Source organism: Pituophis catenifer, unplaced genomic scaffold (assembly GCF_029215685.1).
Source record: "Pituophis catenifer annectens isolate HBS135680 unplaced genomic scaffold, rPitCat1.0.hap2 SCAF_10, whole genome shotgun sequence".
Taxonomy (NCBI): domain Eukaryota; kingdom Metazoa; phylum Chordata; class Lepidosauria; order Squamata; family Colubridae; genus Pituophis; species Pituophis catenifer.
This window is the reverse complement of record NW_027256890.1, coordinates 20,829,893-20,846,263: the sequence shown is the minus strand read 5'-3', so window position 1 is coordinate 20,846,263 and position 16,371 is coordinate 20,829,893. Positions and strand designations below refer to the sequence as shown.

The window sequence follows — 16,371 nt, the reverse complement described above, 5'->3', positions numbered from 1 at the left end:
TCTGTGTTTGTGTGTCTATTTCTCTGAGTGCATGTGTGTAGGGGGGGGGGTTTGTAGTAATTCCGGCGCAATTCTGAAACCAGGTAATGAGATAGGAGGCATATAAAGTTAATAATATTTATAATATCATTTCATTGATATTAGTAAATTTTTTAAAAATCCCTGTATTCTGAATTTACGGTAGTCCTTGCAAACCATCCGGAACCGCCTCATTGGGGTCAGATTAGCACATGAGCTCACTCGGGATGTAGAACCTCCAGCGACAGAGGAAGTCTATAGTCATGGCCTGAATATTTTTTAAAAATAGCATTCAGTGAATAGGGACAGCAGGTGGTTCATTGGAAACTCTCGTGAGCCAAAATATAATTCTTTAACTAGTAGAAGAACCGAGATGATGAATAATGGTATTAATTTATAACGCAAATATAATTCAAAACCGCACAACAACCCTGCAGTGTTGTGCGATCGCACCTTAAGATCATGTCAAAAGGAGCTAAAAATCCTAGTCCTCATGAATTTATCTCTTGTTAGATTACCGGTAGGAACTCTTTATTAGATCTGATCGATTTGCTTAATTAAATTTTTTTTTATTTTTTTTTAAATTAAAAGTCTTGAGAATAAAAGAAAATAAAAATTGCTCAATGCAATTTCTCACCACTTCCGTCAACATTCCAAAGTCGCCGCCCACGGCCCCGCCCACGCCCCGCGAGGCCTCCGATTGGAGGCCATCGGTCCAATCAGGGAGGCGTTACGTCATCTATCGTTTCGACCAATCCCGGCCGGAGAGGGCGGAGCTCGCATCGCAGATGCCCTTGGTCGAGGGGACTGGAAGCTCTTGAGTTCGCTCCGCGTGGGAAAGGCAGGTTAGAGGGGGGCCGCCGCGACACGCGTGTCATCGCTGGTCGTCTGAATGCACCCGGGAGCTGGAGAAGGCGGGATTTGGGGTCAGGAGAGAGGAAAAAAGCGGGGGAGGGGGAGGAAAGCTTGCTGGAGGTGGATATTGACCCCTCTGGGTGGGTTGGAAGGCAGGGAAAAAAAGGCATTTTATCTAGGATTAGGGATGGGAGAGGGATTATTCAATCCAGGATCGGTGCAACCCCAAAGCTTCACGGATTAACGCCCTGCCTGCATGGTTCAGAAAGGGAAGATCCGTAAGAAGTGAGAGTTAAGACGTGTGTGTGTAAAATGGACTCCTAGCAGGAGGGACCGAGGCTGGGTGGGAGGGGAGAATCTAATAATAAGAGGTGGAAATAATAGTTAGTTAGTTGGTTAGTTTGGTTTCTTTCTTTCTTTCTTTCTTTCTTTCTTTCTTTCTTTCTTTCTTTCTTTCTTTCTTTCTTTCTTTCTTTCTTTCTTTCTTTCTTTCTTTCTTTCTTTCATATTGCCGCCTATTCGCCCATGGTAATAAGAGGTGGAAATAATAGTAAATTTATTTATTTATATATATATGTAGAGATATAGAAATATAGATATAGATATAGATAGATATAGACATACATACATATATTACCATCTATTCGCCCATGGTGACTCAAGGCAGCTTACAGAAGTTAAAGCTGCATGCGGATCAGCTTCTGATTTTACTACTTTTCCTTCCTTCCTGCCTTCCTTCCTTCATTCCTTCCTTCCTGCCTTCCTTCCTTCTTTCCCTCTCTCCCCACCCCTTTCTCCCTCTTCCCATCTCTTCCTTCCACTTCCCACCTTTCTTCCTCCCTTCCTCTTTCCCTTCCTCCCTCCCTCATAACAGAGTTGGAAGGGAACTTGGAGGTTTTGGAGTCCAACCCCCTGCTTAAGCAGGAGACCCTACATCGAAGGAAGGAAGGAAGGAAGGAGGAAGGAAGGAGAAGCAAGGGGAGGAGGAAGGGGGAAGAGGAGAAGGAAAGGAGGACAAGGAAGGAAGGAAAGAAGGAGAAGCAAGGGGGAGGAGGAAGGGAGAGGAGTGGAAGGGTGGAAGGAAAGAAGGAAGGAAGGAAGGAGTAGCAAGGGGGAGGGGGAAGGGGGAAGAGGAGAAGGAAGGAAGGAAGGAGAAGGAGAAGCAAGGGAAGAGAGGAAGGAAGGAAGGAGAAACAAGGGGGAGGAGGAAAAGAGAGGAGTGGAAGGGTGGAAGGAAGGAAGGAAGGAGAAGGAGTAGCAAGGGAAGAGGAGAAGGAAAAACAAAAAGAAAAATCACTTTTACCCAGTTTGGGGGAATTCCCCGGGATTTTTGGAAACCCAACTTGATCGCATCCTGTCTTCTTTCAGATTTCCTTCTGATGCAGCTGAAAGTAGCTGTCCTGGGTGGAGGAGTGACGGGCCTCGCCGCTTCCTATTACCTTGCCAGAAGCTCGCTAGCATCTAAGGTGAGAACTTGCCCCTTGAACCAGTCAGTCAATCAGTGTGATTGATTGCTGTCAAAGATCGGTCTTTTATTTATAGAATATAAAACTTAGGAAAGGGGTTGAACTCCATTTGCAAAATAACCCACGTCACATCTAATATTCAAAATATAAAATCGAGGCTTTGGCCTACATCAGATACATTTGTGAAATAAGCCATGTCACATCTAATATACAAAAAGGTAAAGGTTCCCCTCGCACATACGTTCTAGTCGTTCCTGACTCTAGGGGGCGGTGCTCATCTCCGTTTCAAAGCCAAAGAGCCAGCGCTGTCCGAAGACGTCTCTGTGGCCATATGGCCAGCATGACTCAACACCAAAGGCGCACGGAACGCTGTTCCCTTCCCATCAAAGGGGGTCCCTGTTTTTCTACTTGCATTTTTTACCTGCTTTCGAACTGCTAGGTTGGCAGAAGCTGGGACAAGGAACGGGAACTCACCCCGTTAACGCGGCAGTCGGGATTCGAACCGCTGAACTGCCGACCTTTCGATCGACGAGCTCAGCGTCTTTGCCCCTGAGCCACCGTGTCCTTTGCTTGAGCTGCAGCCTATATTAAATGATAACAACTGTCTGGCTTAGCGATGAAAATTTTGGAATTTAACAACAGTTCATTGGGTGACCGAAGTTACAATGGCATTTTTAAAAAAAGTGACTTATTTTATTTTATTTTATTTATTTTTATTTATTTTTATATTCCGCCCTTCTCCGGAGACTCAGGGCGGCTTACAATGCATTAAGCATTAGCCTTCATACTTTTGTATATTTTATACAAAGTTGAGCTTATTGCCCCCACAAACCGGATCCTCATTTTACCCACCTTAGAAAGGATGGAAGGCTGAGTCAACCTTGAGCCTGGTGAGAATTGAACTCACAGTAATTGTAGGCAGCTGGATGTTAAATGCTGCCTTAGTAGGAGGCATTAGCCTCCTACGCCACTCAGGCTCCTTATGACCCTTTTTCACACTTAACGACTGTTGCAGCATCCCCATGTTCACAGGATCGAACTTTTGAACGCTTGGCAACCGACTCTATATTTATGACGGTCGCAGTGCAGGTCTCCTTTGGTGATCCTTTCCGACAAACTAACTCGATGGGGAAGCCGGATTCACGTTACTGACTTAATTGCAGTGATTCGCTTATCCACTGTGGCAAGAAAAGGCCGTAAAATGGAGGCAAAACTAATTTGGCAACGGACATTTGGGGCTTCATTTTGGTCGTACGCCGAGGACTACCTACCTGTATGGGTGTTTTGGCCTGTTGGAAATTAAGAGGAGGGGAAAGAGAGGATTCTTAAAACGACTCACAGATTTTAATTGGGTTTTAAAAATGGGACTTTAAATTTGGGGTTTTAAATTGAGCCGATCATTTAATAATTTTAATTATTTTTAAATTTTGTCTGTCTTTGTGCTTTTAATCAGGCTGTACACCTCCCTGAGTCCTTCGGGAGAAGGGCGGTATAGAAATAAAATAAAATAAAATAAAATAAAATAAAATAAAATAAAATAAAATAAAATAAATAAAATAAATAAAATAAAATAAAATAAAATAAAATAAAATAAAATAAAATAAAATAATAAAATAAAAAAATAAAATAAAATAAAATAAAATAAAATAAAATAAAATAAAATAAAATAAAATAAAATAATAAATAAAATAAAATAAAAAATAAAATAAAATAAAATAAAATAAAATAAAATAAAATAAAATAAAATAAAATAATAAAATAAAATAAAATAAAATAAAATAAAATAAAATAAAAAAATAAAATAAAATAAATAAATAAATCAGGGCCAAAACAACTGTACAGGAAGTCCTTGACGTACGACTAACTCAATCTATCATCATCATCATTTAATCCCTTGCGAGGTGGAGTTTGGGCAACTGAATGGAGCTAGCCGGATTAATGGCCGGATGCCTTTCCTGTTGCCAGGGCGGAGTTTTGTTTAGCAGATAATATTCTCATGGTGCCCAGAGAGAGAGAAATATCTGCCACTGCCTAGGATCGAACTCACCGCCTCCTGATTGTCAGGCGAGAGCTCTACCTCTAGGCCACCGCATTGTACCACTCCACAACCAACTCAATCTATGTGTTGTATTATCTTATTGTTCTCTTTTTCCTGGCTCTCCCCCCCACCCCCAAATACAGGTCACCCTTTTGGAGGGCAGCAATCGGTTGGGGGGCTGGATTCATTCCACCCAGACAGAAGATGGGGCTGTTTTCGAACACGGCCCCCGAGGGATCCGACCTGCCGGACTTGTAGGGAAAAACACCCTTCTGATGGTAGGTTGTTCAGGTGATTGAGCCAAGCGTAGTCCTCGAATTAGAACGACTTATTTGAAGTTGCAACGGCGCTGAAAAAAAAAGCGACTTGGAAATAGTCCTCACCCTTACGACCATCGCAGCATCCTCAGAGTCATGTGATCCAAATCTAAGTGTCAATCCCCTTTTTGTGACCTTCCCTGGAGGCCTCCAGCAAGCAGGGTTGATGGGGAAAGCCGGATTCACTTAACAACCAGGCGAGTTGTTAAGTGAATCCAGCAACAAAAACAGCAATCTGGTTGATTTTCTTAGTGGTTGGCTTGCTCAGCAAAGGAAATTGTGGTCCCAGTTGTGTTGCTGTGTGTGCAAGGGGTGTGTGTGTGAGAGAGAGAGAAATAGAGGGAGAGAAAGAGAGAGTGAAAAAGAGAAACAGAAACAGAAAGAAAGAGTGAAAAAGAGAGTGAAAGAGAAACAAAGAAAAAGAAAGAAACAGAAGAATCGAAAGAGTGAAAAAGAAAGAAACAAAGAGAAAAAGAGAAAGAAAAACAGAATGAGAGAAAGAAAAGAGAAAGAAACAAACAGAAAAAGAGAGACAAACAGAAAGTGAAAAAGAGAGAAAGAGAAACAGAAAGAGAAACAGTGAGAGAAAGAAAAAAGAGAAAGAGAGAAACAGGAATCGAAAGAGAGAGTGAACAAGAAAGAAACAGAACGAGAAAAAGAGAAAGTGAGAGAGTAAGAGAAATGGGAAGAGAGAGGGAACGAGAGAGAAAGAAAAGAAAGAAACAGAAACAGAGAAACAAACACGGAGAGAGAGAGAAAGAGTGAAAAAGAGAGAAAGAGAGAAAGAAAAGAGAAAGAAAAGAAACAAAAAAGAGAAACAGAAACAGAAAGTGAAAAAGAGTGAAAGAGAAACAAAGAGAGAGAGAAAGAGAAACAAAGTGAGAGAAAGAAAAAGAAAAAAGTGAGAAAGAAACAGTGAGAAAGAGAAAGAAAAGAAAGAGAAAGAGAAAGAGTGAAAAAAAAGAAACAGAGAGAGAGTGAAAAAGAGAAAGAAAGAGGGGGGGGGGGAGAGAGAGAGAGAGAGAGATCATCCCACTTTGAAATTACGGTGACATTTCCTGGTGCAAATGCAACGATGTCGTGATTTTATTCTAGATTTCGGAGCTTGGGTTAGAAGCCGACGTTCTTCCCGTTCCAGGAAACCATCCAGCTTCGAAAAATCGCTACCTCTACGTTGGAGGTTCCCTTCACAAACTCCCTTCCGGCATTAAGTACGTTCATCCTTCCACAAAATCCAATAGTTTTGTTTTGTATAGGGAGGAGAAAATGCATCCTTTTTCTTTTGCACTAACAATAATATTGCTGTGTGGGGTCCTTGGCGCTCTCTGAGGTTTGGAGGTTTTCTTGCGGACGTTTTGTAAGCTTATCTCTATAAGCTTATTTTCTTGCAGACGTTTTATGACCCAGCTAAGTAACATCCTCAGTGCTTAAAGCCTCTGAGCACACAAGCACTGATGATGTTACCTAGTTGGGTCATAAAACGTCTGCAAGAAAACCTCCAAGTTCAGAGAGCACCAAGGACATCACAAGCCGCCTCCCGTTCCTTCCTCCTCCTCCACTCCACAATCCCCATTCCTTTCTAGCACTGATGATGTTACCTAGTTGGGTCATAAAACGTCTGCAAGAAAATAAGCTTATAGAGAGCACCAAAGACCCCACAGTTGTCGTCTCCTCCTCCTCCTCCTCCTCCTCCTCCTTCTTCTTTTCCTTCTCCTCCTCCTCCTCCTCCTTCTTCTTCTTTTCCTTCTCCTTCTTCTCCTTCTCCTTCTCCTCCTCCTTCTTCTCCTTCTCCTTCTTCTTTCTCCTTCTTCTTCTCCTCCTCCTCCTCCTCCTTCTCCTTCTCCTTCTTCTCCTCCTTCTCCTTCTCCTCCTCCTCCTCCTTCTCCTCTTTCCCCTCCTCTTCCTCCTCCTCCCTCCACTCCTCAAGCCAACTCCATTCTGCCACTGATGCTGTTACTTAACTGGGTCATGAGACGTCTGCAAGAAAACCAGCAAGCTCAGAGACCACCAAGGACCCCTCTTTTCAACCCCGAGCTACAAATATGCTCCTCCATCGACAACATTTCTTCTGTTTCAGGGGCATTTTCCAGACGGTGCCTCCGTTCTCCAGTCCTTTCATCTGGAGTGGGTTGAAGGAACTGTTTGCCCCTCGTGGAAAGGAACCGGATGAGACCATCCACGCTTTCGTGGCCCGTCGTTTTGGCCAGGAGGTATATATACGAAAGTATGAAGGCTATTGCTTAACGCATTGTAAGCCGCCCTGAGTCTCCAGAAAAGGGCGGCATATAAATCAAACCAATAAAATAAAATAAATAAATAAATAAATTTCCACGAGCCAGGAAACCCTTCTTAACTCACACTCCAAAAAATCTCTTTGTTTTGGAGGTCACCCTGTTTTCCGCCCAACTCTTAGCTCTGCCCTTCTGCCTTTTAATCTCTGTGCTTCTTGTGCAAAAAAATAAGGCATTTTTTTTTCCAGGAGAAAATTCACTCGCTAAGTTTCCGCATCCTCTTAAATTAAAACACAGGGGAAAAAAATAAAAAATTAAACTGGGGAAGTTCATTTTCCAAACCCAGGGAAAACATAGAAAATAAACCGAGAAGCACATTTTTCCAAACACAGGGAAAAAATTAAAAATTAAACTGGGGAAGTTCATTTTCCAAACCCGGGGAAAACATAGAAAATAAACAGAGAAGCCCATTTTTCCAAACACAGGAAAAAAATAAAAAATTAAACTGGGGAAGTTCATTTTCCAAACCCAGGGAAAACAGAAAATAAACCAAGAAGCCCATTTTCCAAACACAGGAAAAAAATAAAAAATTAAACTGGGGAAGTTCATTTTCCAAACACAGGGAAAAATAGAAAATAAACCGAGAAGCACATTTTCCAAACGCAGGAAACAAATATAGAAAATCAACTGGAAAGTTCGTTTTCCAAACACAAGAAAAATAAAAATTAAATAGAAAAGCTCAATTTTCAAAGTACAGGGAAAATAATAATAATAATGATGATGATGATGATGATGATGATGATGATGATGATGATGATGATGATGAAACGAGGAAGCTTTGTCCCCGTAGTCTTTCTGTGGTGCTGCCTTGCAAAACAACCCCCGCATGCAGAAATTTAGGGTGTCAGGGTTTGGGGCAGCATTGTGCAAAAGCAGAAGAAAATTGTGGGGAAATGGTAACGAAGCTTAAACCAGAGGAGAACTTTTCTTTTAAAAAAATAAAGAGTATTTTTGTTAAGGCTGGTATTTTGAAAGGTGGGGCAAAGAGGAAGGAGGACAGGGTGGGAATCCTCCTGCCTTATCAGCTCGATGCAGGGGAGGCTGTCCGTCTTTTAAAGTAATATTTCTTTCTGTACGGGATGATGGGAGACTAGAGAAATGTAGAATAACTTATTGGCCGCTTCAGCCTGGGGAAAATCAGACTAGCCAACGTAATATAATCATATTATTTATTAAATGTATATGTTGCCTGACTCCCAATGCCTCTATTGGTTGCTAAGGAATGTCCGTAAATCGAGGAATGTCTTTAATTTGGTGTTGTTTTCTCTTCTCAGATGGCTGATATAACTATAGATAGTCTCTGCCGGGGAGTTTTTGCGGGAGATTCCCGAGCGTTGAGCATCCGTTCCTGTTTCCCGACTTTATTCCTGGCTGAGCGGAAACATGGTTCAGTTATGTTGGGCATGATCCGTGCCAAAAGTGAGTTTTTAAGGGGGTGGGTGGGAAAGGTCATTCTTCTGCCCCAGCTACGGACCGCAAAGAACGCAGCACACACAAAGTCTGTACAAACCTTAAGTTTACTAAATTAAATCAGTCTTTTACGAACAAAGGCTGTTAATTAACTTCATTAACAGCCTACAAGAATCCAAAGAATAAATAATCGTAATCTTACTATGGTTGGCAGAATGCCCAGAAGCAATTTGCAGGAAGCTGATAAGAGAACAAGATCAAGACGCGAAGGAATGTGAACGAAGTTGTTCCCTGCAAATTGCTTCAGTCGGGGTTCCTCCTTAAATAGGCTAAGGGAGTGGCCAATTAGCCCCAAGCCTTACTCTCGAGGAGACCTCCTCCTGAGGAGCCACTCCTGCCTTTTGGCAGCTCTGCGTGCCCGTGCATCGAGAAGAGGCTCCTCCTCTTCTTCCTCTTCACTTATGGGAGCTTCTGGAGGTTCTGAAGGCCCTGGCTGAATCTCCGCCTCTGGCACCACATCTTCTCCAGCCTCCTCATTGTCTGACTCGAGCGCCAGCTGCACAGGCTGCTGGCGCAGCGCCACACCAGCCTCCTCGCTGTCGGAATCGGCTACTAGCTGCACAGGCTGCTGACGGGCCACACCAGTCATCCAAACCATCCTTTTAACAGAGGAACATCCATAATTTAAGATAAAACAAAATGGCCGCAGCCCAAGCTCACACGATCTCCGTTTGGGACTTTTTCCCCCGCCGGCACCCAACCAGCAATGGAGGAAGCCGGATTGGCTTAACGGATTCAGTTAACAACCAGTGATTTTACCTAACAACCAGGGCAAAAAAAAGTCGTAAAATATTTGGGCGCAGCTCATTAAGCAACTGCCTCGCTTAGCGACCAAAATACCAGTCTCCGTTACGGTTGTAAATCGAGGATTAAGATTTGGCTAATCCTAGGATGGGACAGGTTTGGGTGATGAAAGAGAAGCCGAGCAGTTACCTGTTGAATTTCTGCCTGCTGGAGAAGGGCATAAGCACCTCTGCCGACAGAGTGCCAATTTACCAATATTAAACAGACTGGAGGAAGAGAAGGAGAAGGTGGTGCTATACAGATACAGATTAACAAGAGTTGGAAGGGACCTTGTAGGTCATCTAGTCCAACCCCCCCCCCCGCCATTTTTGACAGATGGTAGTCCAGTCTCTTCTTGGTGGTTTGGAGGGGGGGGTGACCCCTAAACAGGTTTGACCAAGCGAGGAAGCGTTTCCAGATTCCCTTCTGTTTTCCTTCCAGAAGAAACTTCCCCGGTGGATTGCCAGCTGATCCGCCAGGCCCGGGAAGAAAGCTGGAGCCAGTGGTCCCTGCGTGGCGGACTGGAGACCCTTCCCCAAACTTTAGCTTCCTTCTTAAGAGAGCGAGGGGTCGAAATCCACTGCAACGCCCCGGTGAAGCGGCTGGACAGAACAGCCTCGGGATCCTGGCAGGTAGGGAGAAGACCCAAAAGGGGATTTGGGGAGGGGGTGTCCCCTATCCCCCCTCCTCCCCCCAGTTTTCCATCCTAGGGGCTGCAAAGATTGGTATCGTGGTGTGGAACTCTCGCCCGGCAATCATGGGAGGCCGTGAGTTCGATCCTAGGTAGAGGCAGATATTTCTCTGTCTGGGTACACCGAGAATATATCTGCTGAACAAAACTCCTCATCGGCGACAGGAAAGGCATCTGGCCATTAAAAAACATTCTGGTAGCTCCATTCAGTTGCCCAGACTCCACCCCGCAAGGGATTATGGGATTGTTAAAGATAAAGATGATGATGATGATGATGATGATCTACAGGTAGTCCTTGACTTACAACAGTTCACAGTGACCATTCAGAGGAATGGCGTGATATTATCATTATTATTATTTATTAAATTTTTATACCGCCTTTCTCCCGAAGGACTCAGGGCGGTGTACAGCCATATTAAAACAACATATACCCACAAAATTTAAAAAACAGTTTAAAATATATTAAAAAATTTGGCCCTTAAATTAAAAACTACAATAGCCTAGAAGTGGAGCTCTGGCCTCACAATCAGGAGGCTGTGAGTTCAATCCTAGGTAGAGGCAGATATTCCTCTCTCTGGGCACACCGAGAATATATCTGCTGAACAAAACTCCTCATCGGCAACAGGAAAAGCATCCGGCCATTAAAAAACACTCTGCTAGCTCCATTCAGTTGCCCGGACTCTACTCTGCAAGGGATTATTTATAGGGTCATTAAATGACGATGATGATTGCAAAGATGGGTATCATTTCTCCCAACTTTGGGGTCTCCATACAATGGCGCACAGAAGCCGTGTCGTTTCATCTGGGCGCTAGCAAGAAGGAAACTCCCTATCGATTAAAATAATAATCATCATCCTTGCTCTTAGAAATGTAGTTTATCAGGCTCGGTTGAAGGCGAGCTAGATTTCTAGCTTCGGGGAATCCACGTCCCGAATAGCACGTAAGCAGACTGAGTCGGCCACAGAACGTTAGAGCTGACGGTGTTTTATTTTTCCGTAGATCGCGCTGCAGGACGGCACCGTGGAGGCCGATCATGTGATCAGCGCTTTGCCCGCCAGAGGTAGGAGAAACGGCTCTTTCCTCCCACACACACCTGTTTGCAGGAAATTGCAACCTAAGATGAAGCAATGTTACGTGGTTGATTGCCTTGAGGACTAGAAACTTGCGAGGGCCCATCTGAAAAAAAATACCTGATATTACAGCTTTTTTTTTTTCTTTCTTTCTTTCTTCCTCCCAGATCTGGCTAACTTGCTCCCTGCCGGATTCGAACCCCTTATCCAGGACCTGCTAGCCATCCAAGCCGTTTCCGTCGCGGTGGTGAATCTACAATACGAAAACGTGCAACTTCCCGTTACGGTAAACGTATTTTGGCTGATGTGATTCCAAGAAAGGAAAAAAAAAACAGACACCGAAAAAGACTTAAATCCCACCCACAGCAAGTCACACTGGGGGGGGGGGGGGGAACCAAATTCGTTTAACAACCATGGTGATTTGCTTAAGGACCGCATCCAAAAGGGTCCTGAAACAGGCTCCGACTCATTTAATGACTGCCTTGTTTAGCGACGGATGTTCCGGTCCCAATTGTCAACGATCACCTTGTCAGGGTGCTAATTAATTCCGTTCTGCTTTTGGGTAATTGCACCTTGATTTAGAGACATGGATCGAGACTTTTCCCTTGAAGCATACTTTTGCAAGAAAATAAAATTTATTTATTTATAAAATAAATAAATTTTTCTAAGAAAAACTCATTTATTTGTTATAAAGAAAATAAAACATCTCACTATCTAAATAATTACATTTTGGCAACGTTCCTGCCAGCCACCTCTCTGCAGCCAGACCTCTTGGCAGGAGAACAAAGAAAGAGTGTAGAAGGAAAGAAAGGAATGCGGACATGCGTAGTTAGCTTACTGATAAGAAATTTGGCAAGCTACGGAAAGTCTGAAAATCCAAAAATATTAGCTCATCTGGTAACTACAAAAACGCAGCGACACACCTGTATTACTTTCGTGGATCTTTTGGGTAAGGCTTCCGAAGAACCTACGGAGCAGTGAATTTTTTTTAAATTTCATTTTTTAAAAAAACTTTTCCAGGGATTTGGCCACTTGGTGCCGTCGTTCGAGGATCGTCCGCTGTTGGGCATCGTTTACGACTCGGTGGCATTTCCCGAACAGAACGGTAGCAAAGACTCCGCCACTCGACTGACGGTACGAAGCGTGGGGGGGTTGTGGTCTTTTAATTTTTCGCTCCTTCTTGTCGGATTTTCGATGTGCAATGAGGTGACCTCACTAATGGTGGAATTATGGCTAATTTACTTTTCCCTATACCAGTGATGGCTAACCTTTTTGCCATTGCATGCCAAAAGCGGGGGTTGCGTGGGGGGGTTTCGTGCATATGCATGCCCACCCCCATAATTCTATGCACCCTGGCCCCCCGCGCATGTGTGCGCGACCCCCCTGCTTTTGGCACGTGATGGCTCAGTAGGCCCGTTTTTCGCCCTCCCCAGTCTCCAAAGGCTTCCTAGGAGCCTGGGGAGGACGAAAACAGCCTTCCCCACCCACAAGAGGCCCTCCGGAGGCCCGAAATGGCCCGTTTGCCGACTTCCGATGGGCCCAGAAGGCCCATTTTTCGCTCTCCCCAGGCGCCAGAGCCTTTCTAGGAGTCTTGGGAGGGCGAAAATGGCCTTCCCCACCCCCCCCGGAGGGAGCTGAGCTCACATGCCCACCGATATGGTTCCACGTGCCACCTGTGCCATAGGTTCACCATCACAGCCCTATAGCATTCTTTCTCAACCCACTTTAAGATGGTTGGACTTCAACTCCCAGAATTCCCCAGCCAGGATCCTTTAAGACAGGTGGACGTCAACTCCCAGAACACCCCAGCCAGGATCCTTTAAGATGGTTGGACTTCGACTCCCAGAATCCCCCAGCCAGCATGCTTTAAGACAGGTGGACTTCGACTCCCAGAATCCCCCAGCCAGCCTCCTTTAAGACAGATGGACTTCAACTCCCAGAATCCCCCAGCCAGCATCCTTTAAGATGGTTGGACTTCAACTCCCAGAATCCCCCAGCCAGCATCCTTTAAGATGGTTGGACTTCAACTCCCAGAATCCCCCAGCCAGCCTCCTTTAAGACAGGTGGACTTCAACTCCCAGAATCCCCCAGCCAGCATCCTTTAAGACAGATGGACTTTGACTCCCAGAATCCCCCAGCCAGCATCCTTTAAGATGGCTGTTTTTATTTTTCCGATTATCAGGTGATGCTCGGTGGCGCCTGGTTTACATCACACCTGGGTGACCCCGACACAATTCCTCACAGCGAGTTGTTAAGCAGAGCTCAGGAGGCTGTCAAGAAACACCTTGGAATCTCGGCCGAGCCTGTTCGCTCCATCGTTAAAGTCCATAAGGTGAGTTCTTCGAACCCTCGGACGATTTATTTGCATTAAATCGAGCCGCGATTCTTCTCTTTAATTCAAGATTGCGCTTCTGACTTGCAATTTCAACCCCCCCCATGGTCACATGATCCAAATACAGATCCTGGGCAACTGGCTCGTATTTATGACGGTTGCAGTGGCCCGAGAGATCACATGATCCCCTTTTCCGGGTGGGGGGAGCCAGATTCACTTAGCAGCCGAGTTACTCGCTTATCCCTTAACCACTGTGGCAAGGAAGGTCACAAAACGGGGCAAAACTCATTCAACTGGCTGAGCAGCAGAAATGGGGGGGCTCCCTTGTGGCCATAAGTCGAGGACTAACCAGTCCAGTCTCTTTAAAAAAAAATATATATTATTTTTTTCTCTCCAATCAGACTCAAATAACTTTGTGAATTTTTTTTCCCTTTCTTGTTTAGTCCTGCATTCCCCAGTACACGCTGGGCCACTGGAAACACATGGGTAAGTTTTTAAGTCTGGGTTTTGGGGCCAAGCTCCCTTAATGACGAAAGGGATTATTTGCTTAACGACCAAGACAAAGCAGGGCGTAAAATTGGATGTGAGTCATTTAAAAACTGCCTTGTTTAGCAACGGCGATCCTGGTCTCAATTGCAATTTCCTTTCCTTCCTCTTCCCTTCCCTTCTCTTTTTCTTTCCTTTCCTTTTTTTCCTTTCTTTCCTTTGCTTTTCTTCTTTCTTTCCCCTTCCTTTTTTCTTTTCTTCCCTTTCCTTCTTTCCTTCCCTCCCTTTCCCTTTCTCCTTTCCTTTCCCTTCTCTTTTCCTTTCCTTTCCTTCTTTCCTTTCCTTCGTTTCCTTCTCTTATTCTTTCCTTCCTTCCCCTTCCCTTTCTTTTCTTCCCTTCCTTTCCTTTCCCTTCCCTTTTCTTTCCTTCCCCCTTTCCTTTCCCTTCCTTTCCTTTTCCTTCTCTTTTCCTTTCCTTTCCCTTCGCTTTTTCTTTCCTTTCCTTTTTTCCTTTCTTTCCTTTGCTTTTCTCTTTCCCCTTTCCTTTTTTTCTTTTCTTCCCTTCCCTTCTTTCCTTTCCTTCTTTCCTTCCCTCCCTTTCCCTTTCTCCTTTCCTTTCCCTTCCCTTTTCCTTTCCTTCTTTCCTTTCCTTCGTTTCCTTCTCTTATCCTTTCCTTCCTTCCCCTTCCCTTCTTTTTCTTCCCTTCTCTTTTCTTTCCTTCCCCCTTCCTTTCCTTTCCCTTCTCTTTTCCTTTCCTTTCTTTCCTTCCCCCTTTCTTTCCTTTCCTTTCCTTTTCTTTCCCTTCCCTTCTCTTTTCCTTTCCTTTCCTTCCTTTCCCTTTCTTTTTTTTTCTTTCTTTTTTCTTTTCCAGAAAGTGCTACTTCCCAATTGAAGCAACACAATCTGCCCCTTAGTTTGGCGGGAGCTTCTTACGCCGGGGTCTCCGTCAACGATTGCATCTTCAGCGCCCAGACGGCGGTGGCTCAGCTCGTGGGCGGCGTCTCCTGAGCATGAGCCGAGTTCTGGATTCCTGGGATCCGCCCTCTCTTGAGGACTCCTCGAGGAAAGGGTTGAATAAACGGAATAAGAGAGCTGGAAGAGGCCTTGGAGGTCAGGCAGGAGACCCGATGCGATTCCGGACAAATTGTTATCCAATCTCTTCTTAAAAACCTCCAGTGATGGAGCATCTACAACTTCTAGTGGCAAGGCGTTCCACGGGTTAATTGTTCGAGCTTTCAATAAATTTCTCCTGAGTTCCAGGTTGCTTCTCTCCTTGGTGAGTTTCCATCCGTTGCTTCTTGTCCTGTTTTCTGGTGCTTTGGAGAATAAGTTGACACCCCTCTCTTCTTTTGGGGCAACTACCGTGTTTCCCCAAAAATAAGACCTCCCTGGATAATATGCCCTTCCTGAAAATATTTAACCACATGTGCAGCCGGTCCCCGCCATTTCTTCTGGTTAGGGTTAGGGAGAGAGAGCTGGAAATCAGGTAAGACGGCAAGAGGAGTCCCGTCTTGCTCCACGCGCCCCAAAATAATAAGACCTCCCCGAAAATAAGGCCAAGCGCTTATTTCGGGGGTCAAAAAAATAAATAATAAGGATCTTATTTTCGGGAAAACACGGTAGCTTTCGCCAAACTGGTTGACGACACCTAACTCGGTTTGCATTGCATTTAAAAAGAAAGCCTTGGTAGTACAGTGGTTTAATGCACCCTGTTATTAACACAGCTGCCTGCAATTTCTGCAGGTTCGAATCTCTCCAAGGCTCAAGGTTGACTCAGCCTTCCATCCTTTCTAAGGTCGGTTAAATGAGGACCCAGTTTGTGGGGGCAATAAGCTGACTTTGTATAAAATATACAAAAGAATGAAGGCTATTGCTTAAAGCATTGTAAGCCGCCCTGAGTCTCTGGAGAAGGGCGGCATATAAATCAAATTAAAATAAATAAATAAATAAATAAAATAAATAAATAAAACCAAACCACGGTTAGTTAACACTTGGGTTTTAACTTGGCTAGCCATTCCTAGAAGAAAGAACACCTCACTCTTTTCATTGGGTGAGGGAATATTTATTTTTGTAAAAAAAAAAAAAACCAAATATATATTTATTATATATATATATATATATCAAAAACAAGGGGGAAAAGGGCACCACTATCGCAAAAAGGGGATTGACGGCTACATAAATAGAATAAATAAAATGACACGTCATTGGCAGTATCTAGAGATTGTGATTGCTTCGGTGAGGGAGATCAAAGGAAACAGGCTGGGACCAGCCCTGAAGCAAAGGGGGGAAAAATATACCGTATTTTTCGGAGTATAAGACGCTCCGGACTATAAAATGCACCTATGTTTTTTGGGGAGGAAAACGAGAAAAAAAATCTGTCTCCGCCTCCCAGCAATTTGCCTCTTTGCAGCAAACAGCCTGTTTTAGTTTCAGTTTCAGCACAGCCTGATTAGCATAAGAAAAAAAAAACCTGCCTCCTTGCAACAAACAGCCTGTTTCAGTTTCAACACAGCCTGATTAGCACAAGGGGGAAAAAAAATCTGCCTCTGCCTC

General features: G+C 44.2%; 1 protein-coding gene across 6 annotated transcripts; it reads left to right on the top strand.

Moving 5' to 3' along the window:
• The first annotated feature begins 817 nt into the window (after nt 1–817).
• Nucleotides 818–15,077, top strand: PPOX (protoporphyrinogen oxidase). 6 transcript variants are annotated; one of them, XM_070950718.1, is made up of 13 exons: nt 818–863; nt 2,242–2,339; nt 4,521–4,655; nt 5,790–5,905; nt 6,772–6,904; nt 8,260–8,404; nt 9,680–9,870; nt 10,929–10,989; nt 11,167–11,285; nt 12,020–12,133; nt 13,182–13,331; nt 13,775–13,817; nt 14,690–15,077. In XM_070950718.1, the coding sequence occupies exons 2-13, from the start codon at nt 2,253–2,255 to the stop codon at nt 14,824–14,826; spliced, it is 1,431 nt and encodes a 476-aa protein (XP_070806819.1). In that variant the 5' UTR covers nt 818–863; nt 2,242–2,252; the 3' UTR covers nt 14,827–15,077. The 6 variants fall into 6 exon arrangements, with proteins under 6 accessions (XP_070806819.1, XP_070806821.1, XP_070806817.1 ...); XM_070950720.1 differs by having other exon boundaries at nt 827–859; XM_070950716.1 differs by lacking the exon at nt 818–863 and adding an exon at nt 883–944 and having other exon boundaries at nt 9,683–9,870.
• The last annotated feature ends 1,294 nt before the right edge of the window (nt 15,078–16,371 follow it).

Excerpts from the sequence above, each read along its gene's own strand:
- PPOX (XM_070950715.1), top strand. The coding sequence starts at position 911 with ATGCACCCGGGAGCTGGAGAAGGCGGGATTTGGG. Across the intron at positions 6,905-8,259 it reads CCCGTCGTTTTGGCCAGGAG|ATGGCTGATATAACTATAGA; the intron begins GTATATATACGA and ends TTCTCTTCTCAG. Across the intron at positions 8,405-9,679 it reads GGGCATGATCCGTGCCAAAA|AAGAAACTTCCCCGGTGGAT; the intron begins GTGAGTTTTTAA and ends TTTTCCTTCCAG.